This window comes from Sander vitreus, chromosome 6, assembly GCF_031162955.1.
Source record: "Sander vitreus isolate 19-12246 chromosome 6, sanVit1, whole genome shotgun sequence".
Lineage (NCBI taxonomy): Eukaryota > Metazoa > Chordata > Actinopteri > Perciformes > Percidae > Sander > Sander vitreus.
In genome coordinates, this window is record NC_135860.1 from 11,340,690 (window position 1) to 11,362,959 (window position 22,270).

General features: G+C 39.4%; 3 protein-coding genes across 5 annotated transcripts; 1 reads left to right on the top strand and 2 right to left on the bottom strand.

The window, feature by feature from the left end:
- Nucleotides 1–683: 683 nt before the first annotated feature.
- trim35-28 (tripartite motif containing 35-28) lies at nt 684–7,217 on the bottom strand. The gene is made up of 6 exons (XM_078252503.1): nt 6,557–7,217; nt 5,257–5,352; nt 4,768–4,998; nt 3,375–3,397; nt 3,046–3,164; nt 684–2,854 (listed from the first exon to the last, which is right to left on the bottom strand). The coding sequence occupies exons 1-6, from the start codon at nt 6,977–6,979 to the stop codon at nt 2,319–2,321; spliced, it is 1,428 nt and encodes a 475-aa protein (XP_078108629.1). The 5' UTR covers nt 6,980–7,217; the 3' UTR covers nt 684–2,318.
- A 6,072-nt stretch (nt 7,218–13,289) lies between these two features.
- Nucleotides 13,290–16,614, top strand: cxcr3.1 (chemokine (C-X-C motif) receptor 3, tandem duplicate 1). The gene is made up of 3 exons (XM_078252504.1): nt 13,290–13,399; nt 14,643–15,035; nt 15,144–16,614. Exons 1-3 carry the CDS (start codon nt 13,337–13,339, stop codon nt 15,879–15,881), a joined length of 1,194 nt encoding a protein of 397 aa, XP_078108630.1. The 5' UTR covers nt 13,290–13,336; the 3' UTR covers nt 15,882–16,614.
- A 1,860-nt stretch (nt 16,615–18,474) lies between these two features.
- LOC144519410 (C-X-C chemokine receptor type 3-like) lies at nt 18,475–22,102 on the bottom strand. 3 transcript variants are annotated; one of them, XM_078252506.1, is made up of 3 exons: nt 21,820–22,102; nt 20,334–20,684; nt 18,475–20,237 (listed from the first exon to the last, which is right to left on the bottom strand). In XM_078252506.1, exons 1-3 carry the CDS (start codon nt 21,823–21,825, stop codon nt 19,503–19,505), a joined length of 1,092 nt encoding a protein of 363 aa, XP_078108632.1. In that variant the 5' UTR covers nt 21,826–22,102; the 3' UTR covers nt 18,475–19,502. The 3 variants fall into 3 exon arrangements, with proteins under 3 accessions (XP_078108632.1, XP_078108634.1, XP_078108633.1); XM_078252508.1 differs by lacking the exon at nt 21,820–22,102 and adding an exon at nt 21,525–21,813; XM_078252507.1 differs by lacking the exon at nt 21,820–22,102 and adding an exon at nt 21,383–21,518.
- Nucleotides 22,103–22,270: the final 168 nt, after the last annotated feature.

Genomic DNA, 22,270 nt, shown 5'->3' on the forward strand with positions numbered 1-22,270 from the left:
CAAAGTCCTGCATTGGAAATGCTACTTTAAGTAAAAGTATGTAAGTATCATCAGGAAATGTAAGTATTAAAAGTAAAAGTAGCCTACTCAATGGAGATAAATTCTCACATTTTTGAAACTGGAAACGATCCAAACAGTTCTGTCAGTTAACTAAGTGTTTAATAGGATAATTATTTTAGCTGGACTTGTAGGCCTGTATATTGTTGGGTAGTTTAATTTATAATAAAACACCATATTTTATAAACTACATGTGTTTTGTGTGCAAAACATAATTTGTAAAGTAACTAAAGCAGTCAGATTAAAAAAATCCCCCTGAAATGTAGTGGAGTAGAAGTTAGAAAATGGCATGAAAAGAACAAACTCAAGTAAAGTACAAGTACCTCAAATGTGTACTAAGTACAGTACTTGAGTAAATGTCCTTAGTTACATTCCACCACTGTGAACCACACAGACAACAGTGTAATTATAGATGCAGAAAAGCTTTATCCAAAGCAACTTACAATTGCTATATATATGTCAGAGGTTGCAAGCCTCTGGAGCAACTAGGGGTTAAGTGTCTTGCTCAGGGACACATGGTTGGATATTGCAGTGGGATTTGAACCCAAGTCTCCCACACCAAAGGCATATATCATATCCACTGCACCATCACCACACCATGGTTTTAATCAATTGAACAAAACACATTTGATTTTAATGTATTCAATTTTAGTTTTATTTGTATAACAAGTGTTCATATGGATACAGCACATTTAGATACTTGCATATAGATTCAGAGCTGTAGTAGTGGTAGTATTATTTCCTACTTCAAAGTATTGGCTACAATTATCCTAAAGGCTCTGACACACCAACCCGATTATCGGCCGTCGGACAGTCTGGCGAGGTCGGTGACTCGAGTCTGTTCGGTGTGTTCCGTGCCGTCGTCAGTCAGAGGAGCCGTTGGCGTTCATTTTGGCTGATTTGACTTGTTGAATCGGCCAGTGGGCAGTCAGACTCAATGACCAATCTGATTGGTGGAGTGCTAGCCCTTGAATCAGTGCTTCTTCCACAAGAAGAAGCCCGAGAGCTGACAACGCCAGTATATTCTTATTACTTGCCATCGTATTTTCTTCCTTTCAGCGAGTAATGACAACAACGATCCTTCTTGACTACTATCAACACTCTCTGATGAAAACAATGACTGATGACAGCATGCTCTGTGTTTACTAGGTCTAGAGAGATGTTCCATCATTTCCGGTTTTAATTTTTTTGGGCGACAATACAGATTATCGCCGCCTGCTGTTATGGAGACGTATTACGTCTCGCGCACGCGCAGAACGTACGCTCAAGTCAGCGTCGCTTCGGTGTGTTCCGAGGCACTTTTTTGAGAGACAGGAGCCGACTGATCAGTCTGACTGCCTTTTCTGCTGACGGTCGGCTGTCGGGTTGGTGTGTCAGAGCCTTAAAGCCAACAAACCCACACAGATTGTCAACATTTTAGATCACAATATTTGAGCAGAATCAACCAAATTATATAAAAGTACAACAATTAATTAAAGCGCATATCCCAAGCGTAAAGGCAGTTCATTCAATTGATTCCTGATAGAACTGCCATAATAGCCACAAAAGCTAGTGAAGCAAGCAGGCAACTTACATTACTCTCACATTCCCCTTTTTATTGATCTTTCAGATATTAAAGAGCTAATGTTGCAGATTTCCTCTAGCGCAAAAATACATCAAGAAACTGTTTAATTCACTTTTCAAACTTCATCCGTATTAACCACCAGCATCAGCCATGCTGCCAGTTATTTTGGTGTCATTTTTTATTCTGTCACTCCATTGTAAAGTGATGACAAAAGACTAGTCAATCCAGTTTCCTCCAAGGCACATCTTAATGATTTGGGCATCATTACACACATTCACATCTCAGTTTCTGCAATTTCCTGTTCATCCTCACAATTCAGAAATACATTTCTCATCTCCCCTCAAACTTATGCATCATGCAGCTGTTAGCCTTATCATTTCAATCTTTTCTTGAAACTTAACGAGTTTAGTTTATGTACTGTGTCTTATATTCTTTTAGTAAATGCAATTTTGGTATATTTCATGTCCCATTTAACATATTCATCTATAATCTGATCGTCTTCCTCAATTGTAATATTCATTCCATCTTATCTCTTCCCATTGGCAAATTTAAATGTTTGTTTTGCTACACTGATTTGTAATTCATCCCTGTTTGACTAATTACATGTTGTTACATTTATCTTGCTTTTAAAAAGGTTTTTATTTGAAAAAGACAGCTTTTGGTCAACACGAATCCCTCTGCAGTATATACTAGCCCATCATGAGGTGTGTACAGCTATTTTTCCCGGAGCCAGAATCATTGGCGTACTATGGAGCCCAGGGCCAAAAATAGGATAAATCTCTTCATCAAATTTGTGTGTCAAAGTGACAAGGTGCGTTGCTGTTCCCCCATCCCAAAATGACACCTCTCCCTTATCTATATTCAGCTTAACGCGGATCCTTTCGGGACGCTGCTGCACCTGCAGCTCTGTACGCTCAGGTGTTGAGACGGTATACACCCCTTTGCTCAACCCTATGGACCACACACCACGGTTCGTAGAGACTGTGAACTTCTTTTTACGGGGCACAGACTCTTTGCACACTCCCACAATCCACTTGGGGTTGTCACCAACAATGACATCCCACCTGTGTTTCCCAGATGTGTAACCTTCAGCACCCAGGACAAAGACACAGGGATCAAAGCGCTCCGGGTTGTCTGGGGTGGTCAGCCGCTCGGAGCTTTCCTTCACACTGGACAGGTCAGCATTCAAAGACAGCCATGGAGAGGCTGTGTTCGGATTCAACACCACTGGATCTGCACAGAGGAAGAGACAAGACGCAACTATGTTATATCGGTAACATTTGTTCAGTCACATATAATGTTTACAGGTCTGAAGAATGGTGGTATTTAGGTCTTCAGAAACATTTTTAGGTGTCGAATCAATATTAAACATAATAAACAAAAAACTAATTGGTCTAATTCCGGTTAAGACCACCAGTACTTACTATATTTGATATGGGCCTGCATGTTCTTCCAGATTTTGAAGCTTAAAGCACCAACATGCTTGCCCACGTCCAAAAGAGAGTCGTAAGGGAGTCGAGGTTCTTCACGAGTCCACTGGGCTCTAAAACAAAGATGGCAATATGTGAAAGTTAGCAAGAGACATTTGTAAACCCACACAACACAACAGAAGCCTGGTTAAAGCAGATATTCAGAGTTGAAAGACATGCATGTGTAACTATACAAAAATGCAAATATATGGTGAAATGTACTTCCCAGTTTACTTTGCAGAGATACAATATTTGCGATTGCAGTGAGTTTTGCAGTTACTTACTCTCTTTTTAACTTCTGGAAATTCTAAAACATAAAAGAGTAATTGAGATTAGTTTTTTTATATCAGACAGACAAAACAAAGTACACAAGTCTCAGTAACACTTTATTTGAAGGGGTATTCATAAGACTGACATGATACCGTCATTATTATGACATGACATCTGTCATGAACATGAAGAAATCATTTTGAGTATTCATGACTGTTGTCATTAAGTGTCTTCGGTAAATTATGACACTTTTAATGCAAAGTTATTATTGTCCGAGATGTCTTTGTCATGACAACTTGACATTTAACGAAGACAACAATCTCTGTGTTATGACAACTTGACATTAAACTAGACAATACAACCTGTCATAAATATGTCATGACAGGCCCAATTATCAAACTTTAATAAACTATTTAGCTTTATGTGTTAACATTAAACTGTCATTAAGAGGTCCTGTCATGAAGTTTGCTAGATTTAGCGACTTTTCTGTACCCCTTAGCGACTTTTTTTTACAAAAGCGACTAGCGACAACTTTGGCGACTTCCTTTAGAAAAGACGACAGTATTGTCCAGCGAGCACGCAAGTATTTCTCTTGTGGCCGCCAAAACAGTCACCTCTCTTTTCTGTTCTTTGACTGAGGAGTAGAGGAGCAGCCCCTCCCCTCTCTGCTCTCTCATAATGTGCAGCAGCACTGCGCGGGCAGGTAGAAGGGGAGGTAGGACATGGTGCGGGGACCGGTGTAGGTACGAGAGACAGCCGGACGCGACGGGAGAAAGAAAGACGCCGCTGAGCTGGCCTGGCACTGGGCAAGCCAGCCTTCTTTGAGAATTCTTTATCGATCTTTCTCCCTCCCTTTGTAGAATTTCTTGTTTTACTTCAAAGATAGGCTACCTAACTAATAATTATAATGTAATATTAATTCCTGAATTGAATTTGTGATTATTTGGCAAAATATTTCTATTTCTTTCTATCTACCTTGCTGACACAACCACTAGTCTTTATGCAAATTATTGCGTAATGACGTCACAAATAAGCAAATGACGTCATTGAGCTACTTTTAGCGACTTTTGGAGCTGGTGCTAGCTACTTTAATTCCACTTAACATGAGATTATGGATATTATTCATGACACCGTCATATAAGCATTCGATGATGAAATGAAACTTCATGACAGGTTCAAATGAGGTCAAGGAAAAATATTCATGACACAATTATAATGCTCTCATGACAATGTAGAAGTGTCATAATTTACCAAATGACAACAGTCATGAACACTCAAAATGATTTCTTCATGTTCATGACAGATGTCATGTCATAATAATGACAGTGTCATGTCAGTCTTACGAACACCCCTTCAAATAAAGTGTTACCCAAGTCTCTTGACTCCTCTTGTTCTTGAGTCTCTTACCCGCAGGAGGGGTAGATCCTCGTTGCCCATCTCTTTCTTCAGCGTATCAGTGAGCTTGTTCAAAGTGTCAATGTCATCGTTTGTGTTGTCAATCATCTTCTGTATGGAAGCAATCTTATGCTCCTCCTCGGTAGCCAGGGCTTTTAGACGCAGAGCTTCCTCTGTGACAAGAGCCTTGTGGAGCCTCTCAAACTCCACCTTGATCTGCTTCTCTGCCTGCCCAGCTTGATACTGCGTTAAGAGAAGAGAGTTTCAATTTAGAGTATGTACACACAAACATGAAGAAGACATCTGCAGTCCGTGGTGTGTTATATGTCTTGTATTATCTCTGCTGAACAAGGGGGTGTGAACCTGGGGTATCTTGTTCAAGGACTGAAGATGTCTGAAAGCGAAGAACCAGTTTTGCAGCTTGTATAATAATAAACTAGTTGTTAGATTATACACAGATTAATGGAATATGAACACTGTGAGACGTGTCAGTAACTTTACCTTGATGTACTCCATTGCGTTGCTGAGTTTACGTGTCATTTTCTTGTATGACTCCACTTTTTTCTCGAAAATCTGGACTTTGAAGCTCAGCTCCCTCTGTAGGGTGAAAAACATCAGGGAATGAGGTAACCAAAAGAAAACAGCGTCATTAAAAGATGTTTTAGACTAGTAGTGACTAGCGTTGTCTGTATTCCCAAAACCTGTATCCACATACGCACATGGTCTCCTCATTGACTTTCGTTGTCAAATTATTGGGGGAAAGGTTACCAGAAAAGGTGGATCTAGATTATGTTTATTACTGGGGCCATATAGTTATGGGACTGTGGCTGAAGTTTGTAGGGAAAAAGATTAGACAGATGTAAAGGGTAATGGAAATATAGATGTACAGAAATTGGGTTTAACATCTTTTCCACATACAATCCCTGTGTGGACTTGAGAAAAGCACGAGTGTAATTAATAACATTCGCAATGGCTCTGTTTGACCTAGTACTGGGTATTTTGACTTATTTGCATGGCTTCCTGGGACACATCAATGGAACTGAGCCGTATTATTAAATTCACTTGTGCTTCTCCTGCTATGACAAAAAGGCCTATAGAAGTATATTCACTATATGGTTATAACAATTCCTATAATAAACCTATAGTAACTGTGTTTTAATTATATAGTTATTATAATCAAACCCAGGATATCTGGAGTCCCAGGTCAGGAGCAGGGCTACTGAAAATCAGTTGACCTGCATTGACCCAGGATGAAGGTTTTTGGCATTCACAGAAGTTATGGATTGTTATGTTTTGGATGTTAAGGATTGTTATTATGCATTCATGTTCTCAATATGAATGGTAGTATTAGATTTGGTAGTAGGGGGTGAAATTTGATTCCCTAAGGAAGGCGCTTCAGACTGCCACTATAGCCACGTTACTAGCCAACTTAAATTATGAAATACATAGTCAATCGTACCGAGCCACCCCTTCACCCCACCCCCTTAGTACTGTCTGATTTGAAACTCATGTTGATTGTGGTGAAGCCAAAGACAATTTTCCACATTATGGACAATAACGTTTCTAACTAACATGACGCTATGGGGAAACCGTGGAGCTACAGTATTTTTTTTATCCTCACTGTTCAGCATTTCAGTCTTTTCTCTCACTCAGTCAACAAAAGTTAAAATCAAGCTGTTCTTTTCTTTCCAGGTGTAAAACTGAGTTTAAGTGCCATCAAGGAAAACGTGTTTTTTTTTTTCTCAAGAGAATACATATTTTGGGGCCAACACCCAATTGATAACTGGTGAGCGTACTATACCTTACACATTGGTGCCCCTTCTTTCAGTGGCCACAGCTTGTGTGTGTTGTGTAGAGTGACACAGTCCACACACACGGGCTCCTCATCCTTCTCACAGTACAGCTCCAGCGGCTTCAGGTGCAGGTTACAGGTGTCCTCACTGGGGCGTTTTCGGTACGACCGGCTGTTTGACTGTTTAAGGAAGGACTCACACGCGCTGCTGAGAGCGCGGTTGGAGATGGCCTGCCCTTCCTCAAACTCGTCCCTACACAAGGGACACTTCTTGTTGTACTTAATACTTTTCTGCAGACACTCCCGACAGAAACTGTGGCTACACGGCAGCAGCACGGGGTCCTGAAAGATGCCTTGACACACGGGGCAGGTCAGGTCCTGCTGGAGAAGTAAAGACTCCTCCGGCACGTCTTCATCCATATTGTCAGCCATGGCTTCACGGGTTTACTTTCGCTAATGAGGAAATCCCAAACTGACGTGTATACACAGAAAAATACGCACTCACTTGGCTCTGTGTAATATGTCAAGGCTTCACCAGTTTGCTTACACTCACAAAAAAATGAAAAATAATAGTACCGGCGACAGTTTTAGAAAGTAAAAAAAGAAAACGCAAACGGCTCGATCACAGCAGAGCACCAGCACCCGTCGAGTTCGTTTCTTCTTTTTCTTCTTTCCTTGTTTCAGTGACAGGATGCAAACTTGATCGAGGTTCTTACAACACCGCCCTCTAGTGTTTCTGGAGGTTGTATCAGAAATAATCAGTTCTTACTGTGGAAATGTGCACATCTGCACCTGCATACATAGCAGAGAGAGGGGAAAAAAACACTTTTTTTTTTTAATGAAAAACACTCTCTGTTGTAATGAATAAACAGACATAATGGCCTGTACAGGTGATATAGGAAGACACATAATTCCACACACCACGGCTCATACATCTAATCATTTTTTAGACATTGACATCCCAGGTTATATCTTTTTATTTACTTTGCACTTAATTTGAATAAATACATCTGTTTTATTAAACTTGATGAACCCATAAACTTGATGTCTTGTGGAGATATTTTGTCAGTTTGTGTGCCCTGGTAGCCCAGCTCCATCCCAACAACATCACTGGCCTTGTGAATCAGTTTGTTGAGTCTGTGGACGTCTACCACTCTCAGCCTGCTGCCCCAGCATGCAACAGCATACAGGAGAGCACTAGCCACCACAGGCTCGTTAAACATCCTCAGCATCGTCCAACAGATGTTGAAGAACCTTAGCCTCCTCAAAAATAGAGGCGACTCATGCAGGAGGTGTTAAGTTTAGCTAGACCTTCAATGTCAACAATGATATTGCGGGTGCTGGAGACAGGTTATGACCCACTACTGTTATGTTGGACACTGACCTGAATGAGGGGTACCACTGTCTCAACTTACACAGCACAAGTTCATATAAGCTGTAAACTCCACCACACAGACATGGAAGCTACAGTATCTCACTACAGTGCCAGTGTCTTTTTAAACCTCCTAACCATGTTCTCATATTTCAATTTTTGTAGTCCTCTTTTTAAAATACATCTTATTGACTGGTCTACATATTGGTCCTTTGTTAAAAAAATAAGTCAACTCTGGGAGTTCATGATACAAGTATATCCAAAAGATGGAGCCACAGTGCCATTATGTGACACCGCATTATGGCCATCCTGCTACAGTGAAATTGCTAAAACACACCACAGTCAAGCTCACCATGGTGTTATATGTGGCGTAATGTGTGGTAGATGTGTGGTCTTTTTTGTGTGTCTGTCCTTTAAATGATCTTTGCAACCATTTCAAATGGAAACTGAAACATTGTAGCTCATCGTAGCCAGGATTAAATATACGACCGCTGCTTTGAGCTTCAGTCAGCCATCAAATACCAATGCTTGAAGAGTGGGCATGAAAGAGGCTGCAGTTGGATACAGTAGTCAGTCTTGTAAAAAGTACTTGAAAGCAATACTTGAGTAAAAGTATAAGTATCTTACCAGAAAATGACCTTTTAGTCAAAAAAGTCACCTTTTAGAATATTACTTGAGTAAAAGTCTTAAAGTATCTGATATCTACTGTACTTAAAGGTCCCATGGCATGACAATTTCACTTTATGAGGTTTTTTAACATTAATATGCGTTCCCCCAGCCTGCCTATGGTCCCCCAGTGGCTTGAAATGTTAATAGGTGTAAACCGAGCCCTGGGTATCCTGTTCTGCCTTTGAGAAAATGAAAGCTCAGATGGGCCGATCTGGAATCTCCTCCTTATGAGGTCATAAGGAGCAAGGTTACCTCCCCTTTCTCTGCTTTGCCCGCCCAGAGAATTTGGCCCGCCCATGAGAAAGAGACATCATGGCTTTCAAACAAGCAAAGCGGCAGTTGGTCAAGGCGCCCCCATGTAGGCTGAGTCCTTTGCAGCGGCCCAGGTTCAAATCCGACCTGCGGCCCTTTGTTGTGTGTCATCCCCTCTCTTTCTCTCCCCCTGTCCTGTCTATCCACTGTCACTGTCGATTAAAGGGAAAAGCCGTAAAAAAAAAGTACAAAAAGGTATTTGCACTTTGTTAAATTATAACACTGACAGTAGTGTATGTTAATATGACCTACTAAATCATTCAAACTAAAACACCTTAAAATACTGTACAGAACTGAAAAAAGGAAAATATTGTTTCTAACCCAAGACAGACCTTCTCTCTGACATCCCCCTCATTTTCCATGTATTCTATGAGTTTATATATTAGATTAGTTAGTTAGTTTATAGTTAGTTTATATATATATATTATATATTACATTTCCAGCAAGTGTTCAAAAACACTTTATTTACCACATTTAGATTTATTTTTCGAACATGTAACAAAACAAAAACAAAACAAAAAACATAATTATAAATATAAACATAATAAACCCCATAAATAAACAACATAATATTACATGTCCGAAAAGGAGTAGTAAGAAGTATTCACTTTTATGGTCCTACCCCTTCTTCATAACTCAAACAATTAACTTAATATTTATTATATATATATGACACAATACGGTACAACTATCCCAATTGTATTATGTATAACCACATACAACCTGTACAACCCTCATGCCTATACCTCTTAAAAAAATTGATTTATATTTGGACTTCAGCTTCACCAAAACATCACGAGTTGGCATGACAGCTGTTTTAGTGTTACACATCTGGGTCTCTATGCCCTTCTTCCCATCCACAGACACATTGTACTCATGGGCTGCATATGTGATTTCACCCTGAAACTGTAGTAGGATAGGGCTTTTCAATGGTGCAGCTCCAATATAAATTGCAAGTTTTTATGAAATGTTAAGTTTATTCCTTTCACAAAGTGGTGAAACTACATTTCTTTCTATAAAGCAATAGTCTCAACTGTACATGCTGCGCTGCTAAAATATAAAGGGCAGTCACAGCAGCAAATGTAACACAGGAAATCCACAAGGGTGCTATGCAGTGCTCCCTTGTTACAAATAAAGCTACAAAACAATCTGTTTTTATGAAAGTTTTGCCTGCTCAGCTTCACAGCAAGGGGCAGTTTTGTGGTCTTAATGTAGTAAAACTTTAGGGCAGGAGGAAGCATCTTTAAGACCACTGAGGGAGACATGATGATAGTGGGTATGTGCATAGGTGAAAAGATCAGAGCAACAAAAACATGCAGGACAGTACCTGACAATTGTGTGTGTCAATGTCAACTCCCTCACAACATGACACATGTAAACAAAAATATACCTTATCCTTTTATATGATCCTTATGCAACACAAAATCATTTCAAAATGAGCACTAACAAAACCCAAAAGAATTTTAAAAACTTACTATATAAGCCCTAGTCTTCAGGCAGGAGTTGTTATCAGAACCTAATGGGGGGAAAAAAACATAACCACACAGCTTAAAACCAAAATCCATGTTGTCACATGGATTCTATCAGAGATCTGAGATATGAGCCTTCAGTACATCATCAGATGATGTAACCATAACTGCTGCCATGTATATAGGGCCTGCAATGTTTGGGTTCTGATGTTAGTGACATACTAACCTACAATCTAGTGAGACCAATTTTACTCAAAACCAGAAGCTGCAAGAGGAAGGAGCAGTTCAAACGGGGAGCTATACAAAACCATTTCAGCAGGTGTTCAAAGAGCAGTGAAAAGGAAGACTTCTCAATGTGCTTTCATATTTATCTCTTTATTAACATCATGAATAATTAATATGGAAGATGTGGTGTGAAGCAATATGCATCACACCACCATCCTGACTGAAAGTTAAATATAATACAGCACTCAACTGTCATTGTAATTGTTAAAGTAGTACACTGGTTACAACTGGTTGTGTAAAATGATTGCTTGCTATGTAAACTTAGCAACATGATAGGCAACACTATTATGACAGCGTGGACAGAATTATAGGAATCAAAACTAGAATGTGGAAAAAATGATTATATATATATATATATATATTTGTATTCTTTCAGTTCCTCAAGTGACATGTGTCTCCTTGGTTTCACATGGTAACAAATTCAGGGGCACTCTCACAACCTAACATGCCTTGTGAAAAAGGCTTCACATTCTTAAAGCTTTTATAAACGAAAGTGGGAACATTTAAAAGAAAAAAAAAAGAAGTGTTGTAATGTGGTGGAGAAATGTTGGTCTGCAGTGGTGTAGTCCACGTGATATGCAGGTATACGCAGTATACCCACTAAGAAAGCTCCAGGATTTTCATATACCCTCTTAAAAATGCCCAATGACACGCAACAACATACTTCCTATTATATTTTTGATATATTTTGAATTGTCATCTGTGTTTTTCTTCTTCGCATAGGCTAAATAAAAGTATTTCCACCGTAAATTGGTGCATAAAAGTGTGTCCGAATGCAGGAAATGAAGTCTTTGACGCTCAAAATTTCCCTTGGGGAGGGCACCCAGACACCCCACTATGATATCTCCCTTTTAAGATTCTAAAAAATCTTGGAAGCAGCTACATACAACTGCAATACATTCTCCTACAGATATTCAACCAAAATGTACAGAGATTATGTTTGTGGATATGAAAATGAAACAGACTACTGGAAGTTATGTTTTAACTCTGCAAGTCCAACACGCTGCATTTCACTGCTAAACCATACAGTAAAACTCCAGGCGTGCATGCTTTTCCTCTTAAGTAAAATGGTCAGTGAAAATCACAATTCAATTATTTTCCTGCAATGTTTGTCCCTGGTTGTGGGCTGAAAAAGTCACTGGTCACTGGTTTGACTACTTTCATTACCAGCTGCTTGCACTTCCATCAGGCTTCTCTCACCACAAGAAATTTAATGTGCAAAAACCGAAGTGGTGTGAAAAGGTGTGAAAACAACAGGAACATGCTCTCTTTCAACCTTTTGCGCTGGAGATGGGTGAGGGGAAACAGACAAGACAACCCAAAAACTGCCACAGGTGTCATGTTTGCACTGTGGTGAGCTGGTTTGCATACATATGAGCAATTCTGAGCAATTCTGAGAGTAAAAAAAAAAAGGTGCAATAAATGTTTTGCATCTATGAAATGGTTAGTGAAAATGAATTATGGTGAGATTTTACACTGATATTTAACATATAAATAGTATCTGGTTTTGTTTTGATAAGGCAATAAAAGGTGCAATGTGGACTTATTTTTATATTCTGTCTATTTAGTGTATCCTTGAGGTCTAACAAATGTGTTAGACCTCAGTGCATTTCTTCTGTCTTAAAACATTTGCAAATTATTTAAAATTAGAGTTGTTTAATCTAATCCAAATGTGCAGTTCAGAAAGTTGTTTAATTCAACTTCCACATCTCTATTGAATGCTACGTTAAAAATACCGTTAAATACTACACATGCTCATAGTACTATATAGCATAGCCTGAGGAGACACATGAATGAATAACTTAGAGACACATTAGAGAAATTGAAACTAAAAAGGACAGTTCATTCATGCAATAAATCTTGTCAAATGGCATGAGGAGGGTCTCTAATGTGGTTTATAAAGGAAGTTGAAGAGCCTGTCTGTAAAACAAAGTCTAAAAGTCTAGTCCAAACTACACCTGTAAGTAAAACGTTTTGCATACTTTTGTTCAATGACTAGAATAAATGCAAATGTTTTCCTGAGGGTGCCAGCGTCACTCAAATGACAATGAACATACAATAATGTCACAACATATATGCACACAACATATTTTACAAAGTCAGCACTCAGCATGACGCACTTAAAATTATAATAACTGTATTTGTATAGCACCTTTAAAAACAATGGTTTACAAAGTGCTTTGACAGTGGAAACAAAAGCACATAATCAATACATAAAACATACATTTCTCTTCAACACCAACGTATTTTGACATGAAACTTATGCAGTCGGTGTATATTCAATAAATGTTATTCATCAGTTTCTATGGAAAGTATACAGCCCACTCAAACGCAGTGACATTTCATACATTGGTGTAAAGTCCCTTCATTAACACAAGACATAGGGCATCATAAAGAGTAGTGGTTTGTTTCCAGACCTCTGACATCTCAAAGTGTTTCAATTAATAAAGTAAAACAATATTTATTTGTCACGTGTGGTTTAAATCACAATTACTCTTTATCACTACAACAGTTTCCCTAATTTTCCCTAAAACATGAAACCCTCATGGTTGTGTTTTCTCATTGTAAAAATGCTGAATGTTTACTTTATGCATGACTAGAGGCGGGTTTCTTGTCTCTCTGTGCTTCCTCTGGGGTGGCTCTAGAGATGCTGTCATCGGTGACACTGGATCACTAGAGCTAATGTCTGCTAGCCTTTTGAACCTGCTCACTGAGGAGACTACAATATCAAAGGATTTTAATTTGGTAAGTTATTACCTTAACCCTTGTGTTGACTTTTTTTTTTTTTTTTTAGATGAAGCATATATCTAGGAAGATTTTAACATATCATTAGTTGTTATTTGATGACTTCAATTCACATCTATGAATCAATGCATGTACTTATTACATCTTTTTTTGTGTATGTGATCTTCACCTTATTAACTAATTACTGATAAACGTGAATGAAATATTGAATGTTGGGTTTCTTTTATCTTTGTTCATCCCTTTTGCTGTTTGGTCTCACAACTTTAGTTCACAGTATGAGACCATAGACTGTGATGTGGTTTTAGCGTGACAGTGAGCCGTTAATGTCATGGTGCCATTCAGTAAAAAATTGCATCATTTTGGATCGTGCAATAAGAAAATTATGGAGCTAGAGTCAAATTAGGCTTTTGAATCATTCACTGTGACCAAATGATAATTTATGAAAATAGTTAACAATGCTAATTAACATTGTGATTAATATTATGGTGCACTATGGCTATGGTGCACTATGGCACTATGGCTCTTAACTTGCTGCAAACTCTAAAACTGAAAATACACGTTCTTCCCTTTTTTGACATATGCATCAATTAGTCTTCCCCATCTGCGGGCATAAAGAAATTCTGTACGTACCCTAGTACAGTATGACTGAAATGGTACCTCTTAACCATACAAAGCCTTGCATTGTAACACCAGTCAAGAAAATGTATGGTGGTATTTCACCCTTACATTTAAAATACAACAAGAGTAGCTAAAAGTGCTCTTCGTTCACATTCAGATTATTTTAACGAGTTGCTCTAATGCACTTCTTTTCTACTCTCCCAGAAAGTCATTAGCACAGATACAACTTGTCCAGAATACTGCTGTGAGAGTTTTAACAAGGCTTAAATAAATAATAATAATAAGCTAATTGTCTTTTTTTATGTTCACTTATGTTCAAGATTATGTCTAATAGACAGACTGCAGACATACTCTTTAAGGCCATATTTTGCTTTTACTGAAATGATTATAATGGGGACTAATTAATGTGGTCTGATTCTGTCTTGTTTGTTCTTTTATTGTATTGCATAGATAATTTAAATGAACTGTGAGAAAAGTGCTTGAAAAAAAAAACAGATAGAGCAGATGGACAGATTTGTGTAAAGCTACACAGCACCACCATGTGGTTGAAACAGACTACGCTTGTCAAATACTCAAACCAAATTTATGTCAATATTTTATATTTCTTCTTCTTCTTTTTGTGCAGAGTTCACTGATGGATATCTTTAAATGGGACGGGGAAAGCGAACTTGACGGGCTTGATAACTTATTGGAGTATAACTACTCTGATAATAATTACAATTGTTGCGAGGGGGGTGATGTGTGTGACCTGGAAGACGGCATGCATTTTGAGGCGATGTTCATCCCAGTTCTATACTCTGTAGCATTTATTGTGGGTGTCCTGGGGAACGGAGTGCTGCTGGGAGTTCTGGTTCAGAGCAGGAGGACCTGGAGTGTGACAGACACCTTCATTCTCCATCTGGGTGTGGCAGATGTCCTGCTGCTGGTGACGCTACCCCTCTGGGCTGCACAGTCCGCTCAAGATAGAGGATGGACCTTTGGCACTCCTCTTTGTAAGATCACTGGAGCTGTTTTTACGGTAAGAGGTGTGCAGCAGGAAAGGTGCACCAAAACTGCATAAAAGTGCATGATATACAGTGGTTGCAAAACGACTTTTCACTTGTCTCTGATTTTTTTGTATCCTCAGATCAACTTCTACTGTGGGATCTTTCTGCTGGCCTGCATCAGTCTGGACCGGTACCTGTCTATCGTCCACGCCACCCAGATGTATTCCCGCAAAAAGCCCTGGGTCGTTCAGGTCAGCTGCTTGGCAGTGTGGCTCTTCTCCCTGCTCCTCTCGATCCCAGACTGGATCTTTTTGGACGCTGTGAAGGATGAAAGACGACTAAAAACAGAGTGCGTTCCCAACTACTTTCACTTTAACTCTGAGTCAGTAAATGACTGGAGACTGGCATCACGCCTGCTCTACCACTCGGTGGGCTTCCTGCTGCCTTCAGCCATCCTTATCTTCTGCTACTCCTGCATCCTGCGGCGGCTGCGGTGCGGCTCCCAGGGCCTCCAAAAGCAGAAAGCTTTTAAGGTCATTGTGGCCGTGGTGGTGGTTTTCTTTCTCTGCTGGACGCCATACAACATCACACTCATGGTGGACACAGTTCATTCCAACAACACCAGCGGGGGCTGCGGAGTCAGAACATTTCTGGAGAAAGCCAAGATAGTCACCTCCACCGTCGGTTACCTCCACTCCTGCCTCAATCCCATCCTGTATGCCTTTGTGGGTGTGAAGTTCCGGCGTCAGCTCCTCGACATCCTGGGGTCTCTGGGCTGCAAGCTTAAGACAACAGCTAAAGTGCAATCTGTTGGTACCAGCAGGAGAAGCTCCATTTGGTCTGAGTCTGCCGATACCTCCAACTCCATTGCTATCTGAGAGAGACACAAACATATCGACAACCACAAGTACAAACCTGACAAAGCTTACAAACTGACTTAAACTGACAGAAAGACAGAGACATGAGCAGCTAAGTGTACAATGTGTTTCTGTAAATACGTTTTGTTATTTAACATGTAACAGTTGTTCTTTCAATGCCCTGTAGTTTAGAGTGCATTAGTCACTTCACATGAAAATGACTATTGGACAAAAATAATTTTGTCTATCTGGGACTTGGGGTCATACACCTCTACTTGTAGGCAGCAGATCTATTTTTCTTAACATAACATTTCCCTTTTCTGACTGCAAAGCAGCATTGTATTTTAACATGTAATACTGCAGTGTTAATACTGGAGCTACTGTCTTAGATACATAACTGTATATATAACTTTTAAAAGACATTTTATACCACAGTTATACTCTATGTTGCATTATGTTTTTTTTTTTTTTTACATGGATTGTTCACAAACCAAATAACATGTTATTTTTTTAATCATACCCAGTGTGTTTTCAACACTGTTGCAACAGGACCCCTTAAAGGGCAATCCTGAGATTATTTAGAGAATGTATAAACATGTGAAAAAGATATACCTGGAAGAATAGAGAAGGCTTTGAAACTACTGTTAGACCATGTAGTAAATACAATTAAAAGTAATGTAGTAAAATAAAATTGAGAGGTAAAATGAACAAGTTGTCACTTTAATAAAATGCAGAAAAAAACTTGTGTTTACTTGCATCTGTCATTTCAATTACCATCGTTGATAAATACTGTATGTTGTTCAGGAACATGTTATGACTCAAGGTGACATGATGTGCTTAAAAGTAGTCTTATAAGTTTTAACTACAATTGTTGATCATCATTTTTATTGTTATATATTCCTTCAACACTATGGGGTGATACATTCAAAACTTATTTTTCCTGTGTATTCTTACAAAAACCAAGCATACATACATATACTTCAGATAAAGTAAATTATGTCTTTAGGGCTGATCGATTATGGAAAAAATCCTAATCACGATTATTTTGGTCAATATTGAAATCATGATTATTTAACATGATTACTCATTGTCTTTTGGAAAGATTGAAAATTGTGATTAGTTGCACAGCCCTATTGGCTTGTATAGCCCTTCACTTGATGTTCATTTGTCCTGGTTGTCTCTACCAGGACACTGTCACACACCTGCTAGTGCTAGTGTGATTCATGAGGGGCAGACGTTTAGGCCCTGGTAATGTCACCTGGTATCCTCTTTTTTGATATTTCTAGGTATGACTAACTTGAGGAGAATATGGGTTAAAGCTAAGATATAGTGAAAACAATAAGTTATATTAAATGGATGGATGGGTTCAAATTTTACTACTTATCCACCTCAGCCCAACCATCACAGAATCATACTTATATTGGGAATGGAAGACATAACCTAAACCCAGCACCTGGTATGTACTGTACCTCAGATGTAATAAGCTGGGCTTTGTGAGCTATGGTACGTACATATATAATGATGAACATGAAGAACGTCAAATTCTTATCCAATTTCATTGGATAAGAAGTTTGCAGCATGAAACTTCACAATTTAAATTTTAGGAGAAGTGAGATTGTGCAACATCCCTTTCTATTCTCTCTTCTTTTTGTATGTATTGAGCATATGAGACATTTAAATGTATTAACCTTTCTAGAATGTTCCATATCCTTATGACGTAGTCAAGATCAGGTGAGTACATATGATATATGCAAGAACAACGAAAACTGCAAACCCACATGTTGCGGTTCCAGTGGAAATAGCTTACGTTCTTTTTCCAGGAAATTTAAACAAAGTGAAAAAAAGCAGCCGCACATCCTGAAACATGTGGCTTGAGCAGAAACGACAAGAAATGTCATGACTTGTGGCAGTCTTCTCCAAATCAACCAATGTGCAAACAATACTAATATATAACCAGAGATCTGTATTTTGTAATTGTATGCATAATTTACATGAGAGACAAACATTTGACTACAACAGGGTGGTGGCGGTGTTAAAAGAGATTGATTCTAGCAACAACCAGTGTGTATATATACATATAGTATAAACAGTTAACTCCAGAAGCAGCAGCTCTACTGGTTCAGTCACTGAGTCACTATCAGTGGCTGAGAGCAAAGTGAGCCAAGGGTTTATAAACTCTTCCAGTCTTGGCTGCATGCCCATTCAAGCAATTGTGGTATGTGGTCAACATGCATCGGTCTTGTTTTTAATCATCTAGTCCCGATACTTAATGTTTTTTTTTTTTGTAACTTTAGTACTTTAACGAAGCAGTGTGCCTTGATCTAATGAGAGGGGTCAACTCCCTTCCCCCCTCCCAAAAGTCCTGATTAGCCGCTCGTCTCTGTCTTACAGTAGGTAGCAGGTAAGCTCTAGCTGATGCAGGAAGTAACACTTCAATCTGATGCAATACTCAAGACTAATAACCAGAAATGCTATAAACTTGACATGTTGCTGCTGTCACAGTCAACCAGCATTTCTCAGATAAGAACACATTCTTAATGAAACTTTGGCTTGAGATAAACTTAAACACCATTTTACTTAAAGTAGAAACAGTAAGAAAATGTGCTGCCCGAGAGGAAGGAAACTGTTTATTTATTGTGTGAAATTATAGTACATTAAAATAAGATATTATCTTCTTTTCTTCATTTGCCACCTACACTCTTTTTTTCCCAGTCAACTTCCCTTACGCATAAGGCATGCCACTGTTCTCTCTCCACCAAACAAACAGACAAGTCTTTAGATGAGAGTAAACAGAGAGCTATGAAAAGGCTGCAGCACTAGCAGAGAGCTTTGTCTCCTCCTCCTCTGTCTCGCTCTCTGTCACCTGACTGAAGGCATCACAAGCTGTTTGTGACATCCTGTGTCCAACCCATGCACACCCATGTTGCAACAATGAAGTCAAAAAGAAATAAGGCTGTGGGATTCTCCAAAGGGAAATTCCCTCACTGCACTGTGGTTACACACGCTCACTGCGCAATCGTGGAATCCACACAGTCTCTACTGCCTGAACAAGAGAAGACGTAAAATGAAAAGTGAAACAGTTTGTGTTATCTGCAATGAAGTTATAAACGTTGTCGGACTGTTATATGGCAGATCACAACAAACACTGACAAGGTTTATAATATATTCTTTTGACAAGAGCTTATTTTTCCACCAATTATTAGCTTTATGATGATTGTATAACAGCTGAAAACTGTTCATTGACACAATGTTTTTTTTCATTATATACAAAATAGTTTGCTTTCAATAATGATAATAGTAACAATAATAATACACGATAAAAATATAAAAAATAAAAATAACAGATATCTACAATTTAATTAAATACTCATGATTTAGGGTGACAAGCTAAAGTTGTGCAACGGTGATTACAAAATAAAAGTACAACAGTATATGTCACCATGATGTGGTTCGGAAACCTTCACATTAAAGTGTAATGTGAATGAGTCACTCTTTATAAATATCTATTTCTAATCCTGATCTCATCATAAACTCCTGCATTCCTTGAACCCATGACACAACCTCACACTTAACACCCCTACGGGGGGAGCACTATTCAGTTCACTTCTAGGTAGCAGGATGGCAGTTTTGTTATTATATTATTCAACATTGACTTGACGTGACCTGATGATCTACACTTTCAGTTCTTCCTCCATCGTGATTCTGGTCAGGCGGGGCCACACCCAACTCCCACAGCGAGCTCTCAGATTCAACTGTAGTACGTTTCAACATGGCCAGCGTCCGTTTCCTGAAGTTTCCACACAGGCAGAGATAGAGCAGAGGCCTGAGGCAGGCGTGCATGCAGCCCAGACCAGATGTGACCATCAGAGCATTTATTTTCAGGGAACGTTGACGATTTCCAGATAAACCATCATCACGTTCCTTAGAGCTGTTCCTGAAGGTGTCCACAATGAGGGTGATGTTGTATGGCATCCAGCAGAGAAAGAAGACCACTACCAGGGGCAGGATGACCATGATGGCCCTCTGCTTCTGGAGGCCTTCAGAGCTTCGCTTCAGCAGGATACAGGAGCAGCAGATGATCAGGACGATTGCAGGCAGCAGGAAGCCCAGTGTGTGGTGGAGCAGGCGTAACCCAAGCTTCCAGTCAGTTACTGACTGAGTGTAGCTGTGAACACACTCTTGTACTAGATCTTTCCTCGCCACCAGGAAAATCCTGTGAAGGATGGTGAGGATCAGGGAGACGAGCCAGACCAACAGGCAGCTGATATGAGCTAACCTGGGCTTTTTATGGGAGTACAGCTGGGTGGCGTGGACGATGGACAGGTAGCGATCCAGACTGATGCAAACTAGCAGAAAGATCCCACAGTAAAAATTTATCTAGGAAAAAGGAAAAGTTTTTTCACAGCTTTACTGAAAAGATCTACCTTTTTACATTCCAGTCCCTGCCTGTTCTAAACACCATTTGGTACTTACATTAAAAACAGCTTCACAGATCTTGCAGAGAAAACCCCAAAAGCACCATTCACATTGTTGAGTGGCCTGTGCAGCCCAGAAGGGCAGCGTCGCTAGCAGCAGAATGTCAGCAACACTCAGGTGGAGGATGAAGGTGTCTGATATACTCCAGGATCGCCTCTTCTGAGCCAGAACGGCCAGTAGTAGTCCATTTCCCAGCAAACCTATGACCAGCACCACGCAGTACAGAACCGGGATAAACACCTCTTCACTGGGTCTTGATTCAGTGTCCTCTACATAATCATAGTCATCATTGTAGTTATAGGTGCTGTTCTGGAGAAATAATCCATCGAGTTCCACAGCCATGTTAATCTATTGAGGAGGCAAAAAGGTTTAACTCAAAAGAGAGAAATCCAAAATGAAGTCCAGATATGAGATTTACCATTTTATACTCCCTCTCTCTCTCTCTCTCTCTCTCTGTGTTTGACAGTCAGTTGTGTGAGAGTTGAGTCTTGAAAATCTCCTTGGAAAGTCCAGTTGTTAAACATGCTCAAACTCACACATACCTCACATGGTGCAATGTCACCGGATTAGGCAACAGAATGGGGTTAAACGGAAAGTACAGTTTCCTTTGGTCACATGGTCACACTCACACACTCTATGAAGCTATTTTATGCAAAGTGCCTGTGAACTGTAATTGCGTTTTACTGTTGATAGAGATAGATATGCAAACACGACACGAAACCATAAGTGCTGGTAGGCCATGTGCTAAGAAAAGCACAAGAATGTGCGCAGATAAATATGAAATATTGCTACAGAAAGGATCCGTTTCGACACTCACTGACACGAAAAAGAAAGAGAGGGGAAGGCTTGAATGCCCTATTAGTATAGTATGTATAGTATAGTGTAGTGTAGTATAGTATATATAGTCTACTGCAATATTGGCTACAGCAAAAATGATGCATCAATGTACTAGTTAACATATAGTATAAATTCATCATTTATTATAAGACAAAAAAACTCTAACCTTGAGATGTTTGCACCCAGGCTTATATATATATTTTACTTACCATACAGGGCTTCAGCTGCAGACAGAGAGGACAATCACCTCTCTGTGTGCAGTGGACAGATGATCCTAAAAGAGGACAAACAACAACCTAGACGTATCTCTTCACACCGGAGTCAACAGCTGTGGACGAATAGCCTGCCTACCGTTACTGTTGCTGTTTTCAGGGGAGGACGGAAGAGCTTGCAGCTGTCGAGCGTCCGTAAAGTTCAGCAGAAAAAACAATATTTCTCCGAGTTTGAGTGCAAACTTTAACTATAGCTAAACTCACAGCTAAAGGGAAATATGAGGGGTTAAGGGCGAATCCGCGAAAACAAAACGAGCAGGGGAAACTAAAGCGGACGATGAGAAAAGCATGGCTGCACTTCGCGAAAAGACTGTAAACTTATATTATTATTATGCACAGACTAAATTCACATTTGCACCAGCATCAGCACTTACTTTCATTACTTCCCAACTGGATTGTTTTGGTTCATCAAATGTCACCTCGTCGTCTCAAGAGTGTATGGCTGTGGCCTGGAGCGTCCCGCGTCATGCCGTCCCGCCTGGAGCCGTCCCCGAGCTTCTGCTTTTCAAAATACAAGCTCGCGTCTGGAATAAAATACTTTAAAACAGCCTGGAGCGTCCTGTGTCATGCCATCCCGCCTGGTGCCGTCCAAAGTAAAAGCTTGTGTCGACTATCATGCTAATGAATAAAATACTTGATATATTTGGTGTTTTTTTTAACTAAACAGTAACGGCAATCATACAAATGAATAAAAAATACTTTGAAAATATATGTCTACAAGACAAATGCAGACTATCATACTGATGAATAAAATACTTAAAAATATATGCCCATAAAATAAATGCAGATTATAGGGAAACTAAAACATTCCTTCTATGGCTGCAA

Coding starts and splice junctions, on each gene's coding strand:
- trim35-28 (XM_078252503.1), bottom strand. CDS start 6,979: ATGGCTGACAATATGGATGAAGACGTGCCGGAGGAGTCTTTACTTCTC. Junction 3,398..4,767: donor AGGATCTACCCCTCCTGCGG/GTAAGAGACTCA, acceptor TTTATGTTTTAG/AATTTCCAGAAGTTAAAAAG. Junction 3,165..3,374: donor TTCCAGAAGTTAAAAAGAGA/GTAAGTAACTGC, acceptor TCTTTGTTTTAG/AGCCCAGTGGACTCGTGAAG.
- cxcr3.1 (XM_078252504.1), top strand. CDS start 13,337: ATGTCTGCTAGCCTTTTGAACCTGCTCACTGAGGAGACTACAATATCA. Junction 13,400..14,642: donor TATCAAAGGATTTTAATTTG/GTAAGTTATTAC, acceptor CTTTTTGTGCAG/AGTTCACTGATGGATATCTT. Junction 15,036..15,143: donor TCACTGGAGCTGTTTTTACG/GTAAGAGGTGTG, acceptor TTGTATCCTCAG/ATCAACTTCTACTGTGGGAT.
- LOC144519410 (XM_078252506.1), bottom strand. Junction 20,238..20,333: donor TCTGTGAAGCTGTTTTTAAT/GTAAGTACCAAA, acceptor CCTTTTTCCTAG/ATAAATTTTTACTGTGGGAT.